General features: G+C 40.3%; 1 protein-coding gene across 2 annotated transcripts; it reads left to right on the top strand.

Annotated features, from left to right (window-relative positions):
• Positions 1 to 24: 24 nt before the first annotated feature.
• On the top strand, positions 25 to 15,959 carry LOC110047637 (uncharacterized). 2 transcript variants are annotated; one of them, XM_089279987.1, is made up of 8 exons: positions 25 to 951; positions 2,378 to 2,573; positions 4,381 to 4,481; positions 9,371 to 9,459; positions 12,128 to 12,251; positions 13,753 to 13,890; positions 14,475 to 14,561; positions 14,876 to 15,959. In XM_089279987.1, the coding sequence occupies exons 1-8, from the start codon at positions 891 to 893 to the stop codon at positions 15,130 to 15,132; spliced, it is 1,053 nt and encodes a 350-aa protein (XP_089136113.1). In that variant the 5' UTR covers positions 25 to 890; the 3' UTR covers positions 15,133 to 15,959. The 2 variants fall into 2 exon arrangements, with proteins under 2 accessions (XP_089136113.1, XP_089136112.1); XM_089279986.1 differs by lacking the exon at positions 13,753 to 13,890 and having other exon boundaries at positions 27 to 951.
• Positions 15,960 to 17,736: the final 1,777 nt, after the last annotated feature.

Genomic DNA, 17,736 nt, shown 5'->3' with positions numbered 1-17,736 from the left:
GCGAGCAGGGTGCGCGCGGGAGGAGTGGGGGTGGGCGGGAATCTGAAAGTTTGGACTGTTTCCGACGTTGAACGGGATACAATACGATACCCTGGGTACGATAACTTTATACACGGGACGGAATGTTTGCCTTTACCCCTGGGCGGGCTGCGGGGAATTCACGATATGAACCCTAAGTTTCTCCATTTGCCGTTCTCTGGACCCGGTCTTCCTGAAAGCATTAACTCAAATGCCAAGAAGGGAAAAGAGATTCGACCTTTAACCGGGGGCCGGCTGTTTGGCTGGGCTTGGACAAATGGCCAATGGATTCCAATATACAAAGTTAACAGACGTCCGAGAGTTTACGAGATGCGTAGAGAAATTGTTGTAACTTCTCCTAGCTCCTGGGGATTCATTTTAGACAGACAATTCAATCAATGGCGTATAAAAAACAATCATGCTGTGAGAGGAAATTCTCTAAGAACTATCCATTCCTGTTGCGAGTCTTGAATGACTGTGTGCTCTGAGAACTAGACAGACAGGTCAGCCACACAGTTTCTACCTTTTATCTACAGCTAGGGAAAAGACTTTCTCTGGACTGTTACACTTTATGTTCTATTAAATAAATGCTGAATTCAGCTTTCCACCTGTAAATTTCATTACAGCATTATCAGCTGTTTCGAACTTGGCAGGAGACGGGGGCTGTTGTGTTTTGTGAAAGGGAACCACGCAGCGTGGATAGCATTGTCCGCAAGAGAGCAAGATATTTTTACCGCGTAACCTAGTTTCCAGCTGTCACTACATTCCCAATCCAACAACAGATCATGATTTTGGACTCTTAGGTGAAAAACTTTTACAGCCCTCGGTGCTGATCTCCCTCAGGTCTTGTGATCTTTACATTCTAAAGGAACATGTCTAGTGAGAAACGAAAACTATCAATCTCGCTTTGGATATTGCTAAACGTTATATCTGGTGAGTGAACGTCTCTCTTCATTTGTTTTTGTTCTCGTGTTAGCGAACGAATGTCAACGAGCTTATGGCGTGATGGAGTAAACAGCGCTACTCCAGGGTTATTACAATGAGCGGCAAATAGAACGAACACGTAAACTTTGTCCGAGATAAGAACTAAACGAAATGAAACCAGGCTCGATCTTGGTCACCTATTCACCCCCCCCCCCCCTAGGGAAGAGAGAGAAGTATGCGTGCAGGGGTGGGGAGGGGAACAACAACAGCAACAACAACACAAAGGTAAAGAGTACGCGGCTGCTTTAAACTAAAATTATTGTTTTGGGCTACGGTACTGTTTGTTTTGACTTGTCATAAAATAACACTTAAGGTTCGAGTTATCCAGGGTAAAATTATACAGAAAATGACCTGAAGGGAAACGAAAATCCCCTCGGGGACTCCCATATAAAATAGACGGGGGTGCTCGTCGGAAAGTGAAAAGAACCCCCAAGAGGTATCAACATCTGTTTTGTGGGCGTGGCTTCAATTTTTTCCACCCCTAATAGGTACCAATTCTAAAATAAGACATATCTTCTTCCATATTTTTTAAGCTCAATGCCCTAAAAGGTACCAGCAAAGCTCCCGCTGTGGACCTTTCTAGGCTAAACACACTAAGATGTACCAAAACTGCTTTTTAATCCCTAAAAGGTCCGATGAGCAGCCCAGCCGCATGTTTCCGTTAGGACATGACCCTCAGTCCTTTGAATATGGGAGTCCCCCCCCCCCGCCCCCCGCCGAAAATCGCTTCGAGTTAGCGGGAGGTTCGAGTTATCGAGACTTCGGGTTACCGAGGGTAAAATTACAAGAAAGGTATGACGGAAATGCAGGGAAAACCGATTTTGGTTCGAGTTAGCGAGAGGTTCGAGTAAGCCTTGAAGGTTCGAGGTATCGGAAGCCGACTGTATACGAATGGAGGCCGAGCCTAAAGGGTAATGGGTTCTTCCGGTTCGCAATGAAGTCCAGTGATGCCATGTTATAGCAATCCCTCCCCTTTCCTATTCCCTAAAACCTGCAAATAAAACCCCTATCGACCGGCCACTACTATTAAGCGGCCGTTGCCACCGTTTGGTCGTCCTGATGGGGTTTTGCTATTGTCTTTTAATACCCCTGTTAAGCGGCCACACAAAATTTAACACACTTAGAGTGGCTTTGTTTTAGAAAAGGCGATGAAAGATAAGAGTCCGAAATAGAATAAACATGTGTTTCAATAAAAACATTGAAACACATGTTTATTATGATTGTCTTGACGTGATTACACGTTAACCCAATGGTGAAAAATGTTCAAAGCACACGAGCCCCTGTTTCCCATTTCCCGGGGATGGCCGCTTAATAGGAGTTCGACTGTACTCTGGTCACCCTGCAGCTACTGTATATTTCGTTGATGTTGTTTCAGTTTCAGTAACCCGCGCAAACGATATTTCGTACTGTGTCAAGAAAACAACATACCACAATGTTGTGCTCAAAGATGGACTGGAGGCTGGGAATTACATGCCTTGGGAACCAGCTGATGTAAGTCACATGACCGTGGACAAGTGTACAGAGCACTGCTGTCAAAGCCAAGACACTGACGTAGTGTTTCTGCTGAACAGGTAAGACTGCGGGCTCCTGATGACTTGGTGTTATTTGCGAGCTTTTAAGCATTAGCCTACGCGTAGCCTTACCCCCCCCCCCCCCCCCAGGAAAAACGTTTTTCCTCGGGGTAAGGTACGGCTACACGTAGGGTATTTTAGCCTGTGCGTTTTGTGCGTTTTTCGGTATGCTAAAATGTTTACTACTGAGCGTATGTTTTTACGACCAATTGTAATCTTTTGGGGTATTCAATACTTTAATTAGTTATTTATGCACGGTAAAATCTTCAGTATTACATTTTGACATATACGTTAAATCGACCACGCACTCAATGAAAGGCCACAGCCACAGGTAAAGACCTTAGAAAGTCAGAAACCCTTAACAAATTTAAAACTCGGCTAAGAGTCGAACAGTAGAATCGAACGTTTACATGTAATTAGTTTTAATTAATTGATATTAATTAATTAAACAAACATTAAAGTTTACGCCTTATTGCCTTATTACCTTATGTCCTTATGACCTTATTGCCCTATGGCCTTATGGCCTTATTACCTCATTACCTCATTACCTCATTACCTTAGTGCCTCATTGCCTCATTACCTCATTACCTCATTGCCTTATTACCTCATTACCTCATTACCTCATTGCCTTATTACCTCATTGCCTCATTACCTCATTACCTCATTACCTCATTGCCTCATTGCCTTATTACCTCATTGCCTTATTACCTCATTGCCTTATTACCTCATTGCCTTATTACCTCATTACCTCATTACCTCATTGCCTTATTACCTCATTGCCTTATTACCTCATTACCTCATTACCTCATTACCTTATTACCTCATTACCTTATTACCTCATTGCCTTATTACCTCATTGCCTTATTACCTCATTGCCTTATTACCTCATTACCTCATTACCTCATTGCCTTGTTACCTCATTGCCTTATTACCTCATTACCTCATTGCCTCATTGCCTTATTACCTCATTGCCTTATTACCTCATTACCTTATTGCCTCATTGCCTTATTACCTCATTGCCTTATTACCTCATTGCCTTATTACCTCATTGCCTGATTATCTCATTGCCTCATTACCTCATTGTCTCATTGCCTCATTACCTCATTACCTCATTACCTCATTACCTCATTACCTCATTGCCTTATTACCTCATTGTCTCATTACCTCATTACCTTATTACCTCATTGCCTCGTTGCCTCATTGCCTTATTACTTCATTGTCTCATTGCCTCATTACCTCATTACCTCATTACCTCATTATCTCATTACCTCATTACCTCTTACCTGTTTACCTTTTTACCTTTTTACCTTTTTACCGTATTACCTTATTACCGTATTACCTTATTACTTTATTACTTTAGCGGACGTCAGCCCACAAACCATCCCAATAGCGCACTCTGCACTAAAAAAGAATTGAAATTATGTTCCGTCTTTTGTGGGCTGTAATGCTATACAAATTAAACTGCGATAAGTATCGAATTGCATGGGGGTAAGCAAATCTGCAGATACTTGCCATTGCGCCGCGAAGTCCGCTGACATATGAAATAACTGTGTACTTTCTTATCGTCCGTAAGCCTCCCACGATACACCGCGAGCCTCTCTATCGTGCCTTCAGAAAATTTTAAACTTCCGACTTATTCAGTTGTCCCTCAATCGTCAAAAATCAAGTTACATTAAGGACGCTCGATGAAAAAAAAGAACGTGTACCATAACCAAGACATCTTTCATCTTTAAGTAAGTGTGACCTTGTGGTATTTACTATTCTATACTATTAACTATCTAAACGCGCCCCATTTTGTTTTCTTTAGCTACTGTTTCTGTGTCAAATGCCATTCCTTGGAGTCGTGCTCATTGGTGAAGATCACTCCACCTCCACAGTACACGCCAATAACTGTCACCGTTTTGAAACGTAAGTGTTCTCTTTTCTTGATCGAAAAATTGAGTCTCCTTACCACTAGCCATACATTCCTTTTAATGCCTTTTGGTGATTAGTCAGTAGTGAGGCCGTTGATGATTATTTTTTGTACTCTTATAACTCATTTGTTTTACAACAACCTCGGTCACAGGCTCTCTCTCCTTTGCCTTTCTTGTCGTTGATAGAGAGAGAGAGAGAGAGAGAGAGAGAGAGAGAGAGAGAGAGAGAGAGAGAGAGAGAGAGAGAGAGGAAAGTTTGACAAAGACGTCTCCATTTACTGTTCTGTACGAAGGGTAAAAAGGGTAAAATTTCTATCTGGCCAAAGTGGGCTATACCACGGGAACTTATCCGACTTTACTAGGATTATTTCTACACGCTCCCGCTCCCCTGGATGGGATGCTAGTCCATCGCAGGGTTATATCACCGGCACTTTCCCCCCCTCCCTTCATTGTTTAATTCGTTACTACCCACCTTTACACCCGGGTGGACAAAGGCACCGCGAAAGTGGGTTGTCTTGCCCAGGAACACAGCATTGCAACTCTGGCCAGGATGCAATCTCAAACCCAGAGTCCTCCCGGTCAACGGTCGAGCCGGGAAGACCTTGGGCTCGACATTTGTCAGTGCGCGGACGACGGGCGCTTTTTACTCGGTGGTCTTGCGGAGGAAAGTTCTGCATCAAAGTTCGACTGCATAAAGACCTTTTGGATCCTTTTTGTCAGCACGAGATTTCTTATAAACGTAATTTTGTCTTCTGTTCGGGCAAGCCTAGCATTACAGTTTTAACTAGTTTCCACCCTCACAGTTTTTTAAAAGCTGTAAAAGCTGGTACGTTTATGTGCAGATCGTAGACAGATAATAAAAGCGAGCCATCATTACAACTTGATGTTTTCAGTCAATGTCTGTCACTGTTTTGTCTTCTTGGTAAGAGGTACAGAACGTTTTATGATCTAATAATGGTTTGTAACAAGCGATTTTATAGGGTCTAATTATTTTTGCCACCTTATTCCATACACGTGTAGTTCTCGATCGAGTGCTTGAATTCGTTGAATCTTTCGCTCACAAAATATCTAGGAAGCCACTGCCCTCGATAGAGTAGATGTGGAATTTTTAAATTACAGCTTGAGTTCGCAGTGCGCCGGACAAATTTGAAAACGCAGCTTTATTTCCACGGTTAGGCCTACCGTCCACACTAATCCGTCACGAAAACGGAACTTTTCGAAAACGCTCTTCGAACCAGAGGAATTTGAAAACGCCCGCTCTTCTTTTTCGTGTGGACGAAAAAAATTTTGAAAACGGAGTTTTTCAAAAACGATGACATCACGATAATCATGTGATTTCCCTGACCGAGATTTCCTCAAACACAAATCTAAAATGACCGGTGATTGTTGCGTTTTTAAATTCCTCCGTTGCAGTGTGGACGGAAAACATTTGATGCGTTTTCAGGGTGAAACCTTCCTTTTCAAATTCCTACCCTAAAGTTTCGCTGGCAAAGAAAACAACGCTGAACGATGATTGTTATTCTTTCCTTCAGTCACTCTGCAATATCGATTTGAAATGAAGCAAGGCCTCTGAACATTTCTTCATGTAAACGGTTTATTTCATTGGCCAATTTGTTGTATATTTAAAAAGCCAGAAGGATCTCTTTTCTGATTTGTAGTTTTGTTGAAAATCGCAATCTGTTTAACACTCTGTTGATGGCATATATATAATGGCAAATGATTCCTTTGGAGACTAATTTGTTACATTGCGGTTCATTATTTATCTAAACAACATGGTAAAAAAACCACACCCCTTTCTCTCAGGAATAATTCTAGAAAATGTGGTTGTTTTCGAATATTACCTTTTATTAACACCATCATCATCAGATCACGATCAGATTTTATGGCTACGATTAACCGAGAAAGTTTTAACATGCACTGTTGAATGTTTATGTAAATGATTCGCACTTTTTTTGCTAAATTTTAGTCAGCATGCATTTCACAATATCCGTTGTCCTTTATTTCACCTTTATGAGTTTAACATTTATTGACATATCTTGTACTTCACGGCCAAAGAGAGCTACGTAAAGCCGTTTTCAGCTAGCATTTACGATGGCGTGAGTTTCCTTTCATTTCACGTGTTTTCCCACGAGCGGCGCGGATATTTGGACGCAAGGTTTCATTCATAACTTATGAATGGATCTCATTGGTTAATGAATGTATCAAACTCGTGGTAGGTGCCATAATAATTTTAATTTGTAGCGATCAGTCACTCAGCCCTTCAGAGGACGTCGTTTAAAAAAGAGTTCGATGAAATCTTTACAAAGCTCGATGGCAGTTTTTCAATCCAAGATTTGCTAAAAACTGTTTCAGTTACCGCTGAAAAGGATCTACAATAATATTAAGTCTTCCACTTGACGGAGGGAATTTCCAACTTCAGTTGAAATTCTGACAACTGGACAATTAAACCGGCGTTTTCGACTCACTGAATGCGACCTGCCGGGAGAAGTTCGTGAGAATTTTCTAGCCTTATATGGTGAGTAAAATGCTGATTTGAACTTGTTGAAGTATTCCTTTGATTCTAAAGTAGCAATAAAGGTTGAATTTGTACCTTGTACTGTTCGCCAAAACAAACCATCGGAAGCCAAACACATTGAATCTTCCCGCAAATTATGGCTTAAGTTGGGCATTATTCTTAGTCAAACTGTTGTATCAAATCTTTATACTTTTAAAGACACTCTTTGCTAAAAGCAGAAAACATTATTTTCTTTTAGCAAAAAATATGACGTATATTTGTGGTCAGAAATTAATTATTGTTTTCAAAGCCCTGGCAAATTATCAAGCTGTTAATTTAGTGACAGTAGTATAGAAAGAAAACTGTATGTCGAAAAATAGAGCTTGTCTATAGGGGATTATTCTTGACATACTTCAAATTAATTCCACGGCTGTTTTGCAACAGCCCTGGTAGAAAATGAGTTTATTTCGGAGCTCGAACTCACTTAAGTGAAAATTGTTTTGTCGCCTAATAATTTTGATGCCAATTACTCTGTTCATGGCATTTCAGTTTATCTCTTCGGGAAAAAGATAAGAACATAAGACAGGATTGGTTCTGTTAAAAACTTGTAATGTCTTCTGTTCAACGAGCTACAACGAAAGTAGAATGGAACAAACAAACGACACTTAGAAGCGGCTTACAAAAAGTATGAAACCTTTTAAAAATGTGGGAGGCTTGGTGGCCTCATGGCTACTTCGGACCGAGTGGTCTGGGTTCAAGTCCTGGCCTGGGACATTGCGTTGGACTCTTGGGCTCCACCCAGGTGTATAAATGGGTACCAGCGAATAAAATGCTGGGGGAATAAGCCTGCGATGGACTAGCATCCCATCAGGGGGGAGTAGAAATACTCTTAGTCGCTTCATGCTACAGAAACCGGGATAAGCTCCGGCCTGATGTGCCACTTCGCTCATATGCAGACTTTACCTATTTTTGAAAAATGGGCTGACAAGAGATGACGTAAAGGCTACAAAAAGCGATATATTGCAAAAAAAGGCCACTGTGATTAACTGTCATCTATTTGCTATAAATTGTATTGCTGATGTGAGAGAGCTTATTTCCGAAGGGGATTACCACCGGAATATTTATTTTCGTCAGCCGGGAAATCGGCCTATAAGCGGAGGAAGAGGGCGCGGTGGACTTAGAACGGGCAGTTTTGCTATATGTCAATTTTTTGAGACGGGAGACCAACAAAGATGGCAACGGAACGAAAAAAACTTACAAATGAGTGAAATGAGGATTTTGAGCAAGCCGATGCAAAACGTACCAACATTGGACGAGCTTGCGAACAATGGAGAAAATCGCAAACTTGAAGACATTGATCGTGTCGTGTTGTCTTGATACATTACCATATTCTCATAACCAGCATTGGAAGACGTGTCTGGGAATTAGTAAGGAGAATTAACGTTTTCTTTCATTGCTGACATAACACCAATTTTGGTGGCCACTTGTTCGGTCCTCTTGCAGTTAAAAAACAGCCCAATTAATATTTGAGCCCCTTTAGGGCTTTTACAACTACGCTGCTAGCATTTGTATTCAGTTTTGTATTAGGCATTTCGTCAGACAGGCTTTCGAGGTAAACAAACAGTCCACGGGAAATTATATAAACACATTTTTACGTAAACACACACGAATGAACTGTAAACAACAAAATTATCCACTCAAAGAGGCGACAAATCAGCGTATTTCCTGGTACGTCAGTGGCATAATTCGTTCCGTGTTCTGTAAACCTATGCGTGCTGTTAGCTTGCGCACACGGACGAATTTTCGCCTTTCTTCTACAACATCTCTCTGCGTTCGCGCAACCATGCTGTTAAAAGCAGCGGACATGAAAAAGATCTTAGATAAGAGGCATTATTTTCCTGGGTCGTAAACGTTCTGGGGGCCCTGTCGCTTAGACATTAGATACTTGAAAACAGACGTTTGTCATTTGTTATTTTCTAATATGTTTTTCTTCCTTCTCAGGGGTTGTAAATTAAAGGTTGTAGAGAGAAGATAAAAACACTGCTCGTTCATTCATTCATCACTCACCGGCTGCTCGCTATCATGGTTTCTTTTGTGTTTTGTTGGTTTGAAAATGCCCATTGTGGGAGTGTATTTGCATCTTTGTTCGTAGTGTCAATACAAACCTTCCCCTTTCCTGCTTCTCAAGTCGTCTTTTGTACAACAAATTGTTATCATTTATCTGTAAACAAAGAACAACACTTCATTCGCCCCTTTCTAGTCATCATTTAATTATTAATTTGTTTTGCGGTTATTTGATTTGAACAGTGCAAACAGCCCTCGGCGACCTTTCCAAACGTTGAAAAGGCTTTGATTACGTTCACGTTCTGAAAAACTGTGTTGTTTTTCAGGCATTTCTAAGCTTTCTACCCCTACGGCGTTTGTTTCGCATTCCCGGACTCTCCCGAGGCGGACCCAACCTACAGAATTTAGTACCCAAGTAAGTAAATGATTGTTTACGATTGAGCGAACGCTGAACGCAGAAATGCATGTTAGCTTAAAGATACGTGTAATCACTTGTTCTAAACCACTGGTATTATCTATCTTTGGATTTCGTCAGTTAATGTCTTGAGGGTCTGTCTTGTTTACGAGCGTAGAGTTTAACGTGGTTATGCCGGTGACGGTGACCGTTTGAGACATTTTCGAGATATTTTGTACATACCAGAAGGAAAAAGGAAATTTTATTTTAGAGGGTAGAAAATAAAATTAATTTAATTTTAAATACTTCCGCCATTGAACACCGGAATCGAAATCTTCTATTTCATTTAATTGTCACACTGAATCAAAAGCTGAACTGCATTCGGCAAAGCATCCCACGTGAGTCTATCAAATACTTTATCGGGACAGAAATGGTTTTCATGCAGTGCTCGCGAAACAATTTACAAGCAGATCTTTAAAGTACTCCATCCTTTGATTTTTTTTGGTCTAAAATGAGATAATGGAAAATAAGACGGGCGGAAGGCGGGGTAACGCGGCTGGAAGAATTCAAAACTGTCTGCCCACGAATTTATCAATTCAATGCCAGCTTTTACACAACAGAAATCAGAACTCCTTTTAAAACCGGTGGTTGTGTGATTTTGATTGAAATATAATAATTTTTACTTCAATTGGCTTACCAGAAATTGTTTTTTCATTGGGGTTATTTTTTAACATTATGCAGAACAATCTAATCCAGTCCTCTCGCGAATTAAGGCATAGCTTTTAGTTTTAATTAATATAGCTATATCAAAATACCCACTAAATAACATCGCATGTTTATAATCGTAAAATATCTCGTGAAATAAATCTGTATTTCAGAAAGAAAATATTAACACGCAAACGGCTTTACTCATGCTATGAGAAAAAAATAAGCAAAGAACCTGTTTTTCTCTTTTGGTTTTACTAGATTTCTTTCTTTGATTGATTATTTCTTTTCTACATCTTAACGAGGCGTGGATCCCATTTATTAAATTGCCACTTGTTTAGTCGTTCGGAGAGAACCCTTTGTATTGCTTCAAGAGTTTCTGGAAAGAAATTGTGGCCGCTTGTCTCATGGCAAACTAAAGGTTTTCAATAATTAAGTACGTGGTTTTAAAACATCGGTGTACAAATATTTTGACTTACACAAATCACGCTATATCTTGGTCTAGGAGGACAGTCAATGTAATGGTTATTGATTAATGGCCATTAATCTTCCTGTCTACCAAATCAAACACTATTATTGAAATGTGTTTCATTTGAGGTAAATGATCAACAAGTTTGTAGGGGTGCCTGATTTCTTTTCTTTTCCTTGTCTCGAGTGGTTTTGTCCTACAACTATTTTTCATTGAGTCATTTTCTCTCACATTAAATTAGCCCGAGTCATGTTTTCTTTGCCTTTTTTTCAACCGACCCCTCGCGTCGACCTCCTGGGATCGATGAATCGAGGGAGCAGGATACAAACCTGTGTACACAAAACGAAAGATGAAACTATAAGCTTCCATTTAGCTTAACTCTTACAACATTTACGAGATGGAGCTATGTTCAAGTATCTTAACTCTTTTTGCAATTAGAAAGTCTCGCTGTCATAGCTTCACTCAGGAACCATTTTTATCAGTTAAAGATACAACCTCCATAAAAAATAAACGCAAATAATGCTATGAAGCATTAAGCAAAACTATGCAACCGCGCAGAACGCAGGAAAGAGTACGTAAGCAAAGACAACGGTCTCTGTACTGGAAAGATATAACTGAGAAGAAGAGGATTCGAGCCCAGGTAGAATTATGGTTCGGCAGCTATATCTGTTACTATATTTGTTTTACCAAGCTGAAATTTTCCTTGATTATAAAACTCTGCGTCTGCCTTGCCTTAACATATTATTTTGATCACGTGACCTGTCACGTGATCATTTTCCTGAAATTGGATAAATCGGCGAGTTGGTGGCGAAATTTAATTGTATTGATCGATAAATGAGCGTTTTCGAAGCAATTTTAAATCATCTACCTTGCTAAGTTTGGAATGATCTTCCTTGATTTCGTTTTTAGAAGATACAAATAATCAACAGTCGAATTTTGTTGAAAAAAACGACCTTTGACCCTATAAAATTTTTCTGCGAAAAGAGGGACGTTCATTCCAAACTTGAGTGCATGGATTTAATTTACCTGCATCTAAAACACGTTTTTGTTCGATGATATTACAAAAATCCGCCACCAATTCCTCAAATAATGGCCATTTTCCGCTAAACGTCACGGGACATGTCACTGACCTTTCAGAAGCACCAATTCTACTTAAAATGTTCGGAATGTTAAGACCTAACTGTGTGCTAAACTGTGTTCCATTGCCATTTATGCCTTTAGAAATATAACTGATAAATTATTTTTACCAGTAAAAGCCTTTGACCCCAGCCTTAAAGTACTTGAAAAGGCGAGTGTCTTTAAAACCTCGTTCCCGGGCAAGAGGAAGGACTCTGGGAACGAAGTTGGTGTCTTCACTACTTCGCTACGGGAGCTCCGTTTAGTGTCATTTTTTGTGCACACGCCGTCACTAGAAACTAAAAACTAAAAGAAAAAGCAAGGAAACATAACCATTTAAACAATAATAAAAAAAACATGCTCTTTAATCAACAAATTTCTTTTTAAAACGATTTTCAGTCCACCACCGTCAACCTCGAGCAAGAAGAAACAAAAGGAACAGAAAGATCCGATCATGTCACGACAGAATCCAGCGAGGAGACGACAGATCATGGACTCGGACGAAGAAATGGGACCGAAATCGGTAAGCTCCGGAGACAGTGAGGCAGTTCGTGTAAGTCTTTGTTCTATCTCTCTCGTCTTTTAATGTTACTGACATCATAGTTATTGCATTTGTTTGTTTACTCCACGCAGAGAGACAAACTATAAGTTAGCACTGAAGTTAACACCAGGGCCTAAACTCGTCAGGACGTTGTCGGACCTCGATTACTTTGGTTCATTGTTGAGATAGTACGCCGTTAAAAATTAATGCAAATCAGTTCCCAGATGTTTTATGACAACATTTAGTGTTAAATGGATGCCGGGGTGGGGAGAGGAAGGACTTTGTGGTACTGACAAAGATGCTGGTCGTATCTTTTAGAGATAAAAATGCTGTTTAGGATGTGGCCGTTAGGCAGACACTATATCGTGACTTGAGCTACGCCCCTCTCCTCACCCCCTAAAATGATGATGATGATGATGATGATATAGATTTTGGTAACGTTCTGTTGTCTGATTTAAAATTTATTACGAGCATCCGCTTTACATTGGTATTATTGATGCGGCCTTCCCCTCCTCCGCCGGGAAGGGGAAAAAAGGTTTGTGGTATTCGAGTCCATGTGGAAACAAAAACAGCTTGTTGAACAGTTTTGACTTTTCCACTTGCAGCAGTTATCAAAGCTAACTGTTGCAATTAATATAAAAAGAAGATAACGATTAACTAATTGTTATATAGATCTTTGGAATTTCAGTAATCGGTAATAAATAAATAGATAAGTTGAGTATTCTAAATCCGGTTTACACCATAACAAAACGCTTGATCGATATAATTCTAACATCCATCCTAAGAAACTCCTCCAGTTTCTTCCTCTCTCAAGGCCTTATCGGCGCATTCTTCATTTCCATGGATACATAACTCTTATCAGTTCTCTCTTTTTCTCTACGTTCAGAAAGTATTCCGTTTCTTCTCACGGAAGCATAACCCACAAACAGCTCTTCTGGTTCGTTATGCTGTCTGCTTTTTCCTTGGCGGTCTTGTTGGACTTATTCCCTACCTAGTTTTTGTCATACAACTCTGTAAAGGTTTGTCTGCTTACTTTAAATCTTTATTTGACTTCCCTTGGTCTGCTTCCTTGCCTGCCTGTCTCTCTGTCCGTCCGTCTGTCCGTCTGTCCGTCTGCCTATCTGTCTGTCGATCGGTCTGACTAACTGACTGACTGATCGAATATCTGTCTGTTCTTTGTGTCTGTCGACTGACTTTCTATCTTTCTGCATTAAAGACTGTCCCTGTCTGTCCTTCTGACGGTCTGACTGACTGATTGAATAACTTTCTGTCTGTTTGACTGACTGTCTATCTCTGTCTGACTGACTGAGTGAATTTTTGCCTATCTTTCTGTATGTCTGTCCATCCATCATTCCTTTCTACTTCCTGTTTCCTCTCCCCTTTGCTTTCTTCCTTCTTCTAACTTTCTTTCTCTCTGAGAACCAAAAAAAGTTCTGAGTCAACTTTCTCTTTAACAGTTTCTTGTGACACTCACTGTTCACAGCTAATTTAGAAATGAGAAACCCTCATCTTCCTTCGATAAATGGATATGTCAAATCTAAAGACGGGCCAAAAAGTGAGGCAATTACTCCACATAATGCTATCACCAGTGAATCAGCCATAACGAAAGGTACTCAGATTGGTATGTTGATAAACTTTATTAAATATATTCCATGCTGCCGTGCGTCTGTTCAGTAATAGATCACAGAGGACGTCATAATGTGTCAAAAAAGTGGCACACGAGCCGTTAGGCGAGTTTGTCACTGATGTTTATCTTGCACACTTAAGTTTCAAAAGGGTATATGAAGATAAATAAAGAATGTTTTTATTCAAGCTTGCGGCTTTAGGGCGGGCCCTATCAGTCTTAATTCCTTTTAAATATCAGGTGCAAGCAAAACACCGTTAAAGCAGTTGAGAGTCGTAAACCCAAACCTAAGGTAATGACTCTAACCAATCACAAAGGACACAGACAATCCAGTGAACCAATCAAAACTCGAACTAAATGCATGTAGGTGACGCGAAGAGTGGGTGTGCGCGGGAGTCACGATTAGTTTTGCTTTTACTCCTGATTGGATGAAAAAGTAGCGCGAGTTTTTTGTGAAGCCGATCGTGTAGCGTAGTTGATGCAAAACCAATTACCTGTCGATACTCAAATGAAAACCGCTCTAAACATTTAAATGTAAGATGTGTACCATTAACTCCTCGCTATTCTCTTTATTGTCGCAGGAATAAACTTTACAACACCGTTCAATGTTACTTCAACGGGTCCCTCGACACCTCGCCCCACGAGGATGGTAAAAACAGAGAAAAAAGGTGAGCACAAAATTATTTGAACCAGCACGGCTCCCCCAGATAACTAACTTCCATATTCAGGAATGAAAAACTTTAAATAATCTTTGTTTTCTCCCCTTTTTTGTTAAGGAAAATGCCGGGGGGTTTTATTGTTTTAGTGGTGGCAATCAACTATCTTTTTCGTATAACTTTCGAAATTCGACTTGGAAAATTCCTTCTCGCCACAGCCAGTTTATCTGAATCTAGAGCATTTCAGAGTCATCAGTTTTTTCGGGGAATAATTTTATTTGTGACAAATTTCTCAGTCGTGTCTACGTCTCCATATTTCCTTTCAGCCGAGGGAACCGGAAATGACGACATCTCTCTCCAATGTCCTGGAACATTGAAGGTCATACGCGTCAGAGCGTTTGGAATCCCTGGGGACAACGAAACTGTCGCGGATTTTGATAAACATTGCCAAGCTAACCTCGGCCAGATTGATGGGACGAACGTGTGCATTGTAAGCCTAAAACGAGTTTACAAGACCAGTTACCCGCCGTTTATAAAGACGTTAGTTACGTTTACCTGCTCGTACACCGAATTCGCCAGCTAGCAATGGTCGAGAGGAAATGGGAAAAGATTGAACGACACTCCTGCACATGATGAGCACGTGACTGGTGAAAATAACGTCATCGTTGGCTCAACTTCTTTATTAAGAATTAAATTGCTTTAGACCTGGGCCTAGATGCCGATTAAGGCTAGTCCAGGATCAAAAAGTAATCGAGGTTTTAATTTCTCCTGATTTTACTAGTAAAATGAGTTTTGCAGAGTTGGACAATATTTTACCTCGAAACTGAAGAACAAAAAAAAATTTGCAAATAACCTAACTGAGAAAACGTAAATCAAAATTTACCTTTATCTTGGATTAGTTGATTTAGTAATTGTGTATCCTCGTCCAGAAACAACCTAATAGTATATTACTGCTAAGAAAATTACCCCATTGTGATTGGCTGGTAGCTGGCTAATTTCGCTTTCGTTGTAATGTCTGAACTCAATGCATATTAATGCATAATTTTTGTCAGTCTTAATACTAATGAGTAATCGTATGAAAGCTCAAGCAATTCAGGATTAACTCTACTTGTGATATTTAAAAATTCTCCTAAAGGTTCCTGCAATGTTGAGAGAATTTTTAAATGTTACTGGTGGTATAATTACCTGCACAGCTCTGTTATCGTAATAGGAGTTGATTGATATGGCTGGATATTTAGAAGAGATGAGGTTTGAAGAATTTACTACATGTTTATAAATACAAATCGACGTAGATCTACATCACGAGAATTTACAAACGACTTTAACTGGGAACCCAAATGAAGAGTTATAACTAATGTATTTGTAAAAAAAAGAAATAATGATTTTAGCCAATAAACCTATTGAACTATATTTGCTATAGATCTGGCTTCGGATCTCGAGTCGCTACGATGATTTGCCCTAGCCTGTCCCAGGCTCTCGGTCAGTGGGAACGATCGAAAACGCGGACGGGCGACGAGCGGGGTCTGGTAAAGAAAAAGGGAGAGGTCAAGAGAGCCTGTAAGCATTGTTTTAAAAACTTCATCCCGGTATACCACTGAGCTCCTGGAATACCTGTAATTGGTTACTTTTGACAGTTTAAATCAACACCTTGTCTGTTTGTCTGAAGTCAAGTGACGCGTAACATGGCAAGCGTGTTACGCGCGCGTAATTTCTCCTTTTCTCTCCTGATCGTAATTAAGTTGCACCGGATCAAGTGAAGGAGAAAATGCTTCGTATAAAACCTCAAAAAAGCTATCAGTCATGTCATCTGTTATTTTGTTTATCTACTTAGTCGACTGGGAGGGTGCAAGCAAAAAACCACATATGGTGAGACCCCGAGTGTCGCATTTCCTCGCTCGAGGTGACTTTCATGCACACTCGCGTGTTCACATCCCGGATCTAACCCCGTTAACAGCCTTAACAGGCTACCCGGAATGTTATTTAGCCTGATTGACTATTTAAAACCTTGACCGACTGCTGATCATTTAGTTACTTGGAATATTTTAACAGTTCTCTGGTTTTCTTATAAGTTCGCGTACCTTGAGCAGACATCAGCAAAGACGCTTGGCCCAGGCTATAGGTTTCTCTTTTTAGAGAAATTCTGCGCGGAACATGAACGCGTAAGTCTCCTACGTGGGCTCGCCACGCCTTACTCTCTCGGGAAAGATTGCGTGACGAGGCCAAAGAGGAACTGTGGCAAAGAATCGAATCCCAAACATATGCAAGGTGTAAAGTGGAAAATTTACATGCCTTGTATACCTTTTAACCTTTGCCAGTTTTGTTGTTCTGTTTGTTAGAAACGCGCAGCAAAATAGAGTTTTGTGACTGGATGATATGAATACTAAAAGTTGTAACTGAGTAAGAAAAGTCATGGCTGTTCGACTATAAGCACTATCGATGTTTGGCATTATTAAGAACAGGTGCACAATACGTACCTGTGTCTGCTACTGTTGAATTTGTGCGGAATTATGGACTCTTGATGTGAAGCTTTTAACTTATGCTAGAGATATAGTTTAACTGAAAGTGCACTAGATTTGGTCCAGGTCTTCATCGACCTCCCTTGGTAGGGGTGTGCGGCCCGCTTCCCAAAACCCTTACCCTATTTATGACCAAAATCTGCGATTTTCAATGCCCTATTTATGACCTGACCTTAAATCAATGTCCTGTTTCAGACCTGCCTTAAACTTAGTTCCCTAGTTCAGACGGACGTTTAAGGCATCACGAAGGGCTTTTTTGTTGATCGGTCTTATCGACAAGGACTGATAATGATGAAGAAGTAGCTTCTTCTAAAAAACATACACAATCAAGACTAGAGCACAAAAACCATACCCTATTTATGACCAACACGGCTGAAAAACCAGCCCTTTGGAGCCGCACATACCTGTATAGCCCATATAAGGGAGTGCCCTCTCCCCCCTCCGGGTCATCAACATCAAAGTAAAAGGACCAGCCAGTTGATACATCACTTTATGAAAAAAGTAATTCCACGGAGTATATATTTTTTAAATTCCTTCATTTCATTTTTATACTTATGCACTGTATACTTTTGTTGTTAAACCATTAAGGTATGCACTTATATATCCCTATTTAACTTATGGTTGCGTACTGTGGGGTAATAATTACGAGGCTCCATTGTCACAATTGGTGA

Source organism: Orbicella faveolata, unplaced genomic scaffold (assembly GCF_042242905.1).
Source record: "Orbicella faveolata isolate gen_17 unplaced genomic scaffold, um_ofav_v1 contig_47, whole genome shotgun sequence".
Classification (NCBI taxonomy): domain Eukaryota; kingdom Metazoa; phylum Cnidaria; class Anthozoa; order Scleractinia; family Merulinidae; genus Orbicella; species Orbicella faveolata.
The sequence above is the reverse complement of the archived record's forward strand: the minus strand, read 5'-3'. Positions and strand labels throughout refer to the sequence as shown.

What these genes read in the sequence shown, in the direction of transcription:
- LOC110047637 (XM_089279987.1), top strand. Translation starts at nt 891, where the DNA reads ATGTCTAGTGAGAAACGAAAACTATCAATCTCGCTTTGGATATTGCTA. An exon ending in CTACAGAATTTAGTACCCAA is followed by an intron (nt 9,460 to 12,127) that starts GTAAGTAAATGA and finishes AACGATTTTCAG; the next exon opens with TCCACCACCGTCAACCTCGA. An exon ending in AACGAAAGGTACTCAGATTG is followed by an intron (nt 13,891 to 14,474) that starts GTATGTTGATAA and finishes TTATTGTCGCAG; the next exon opens with GAATAAACTTTACAACACCG.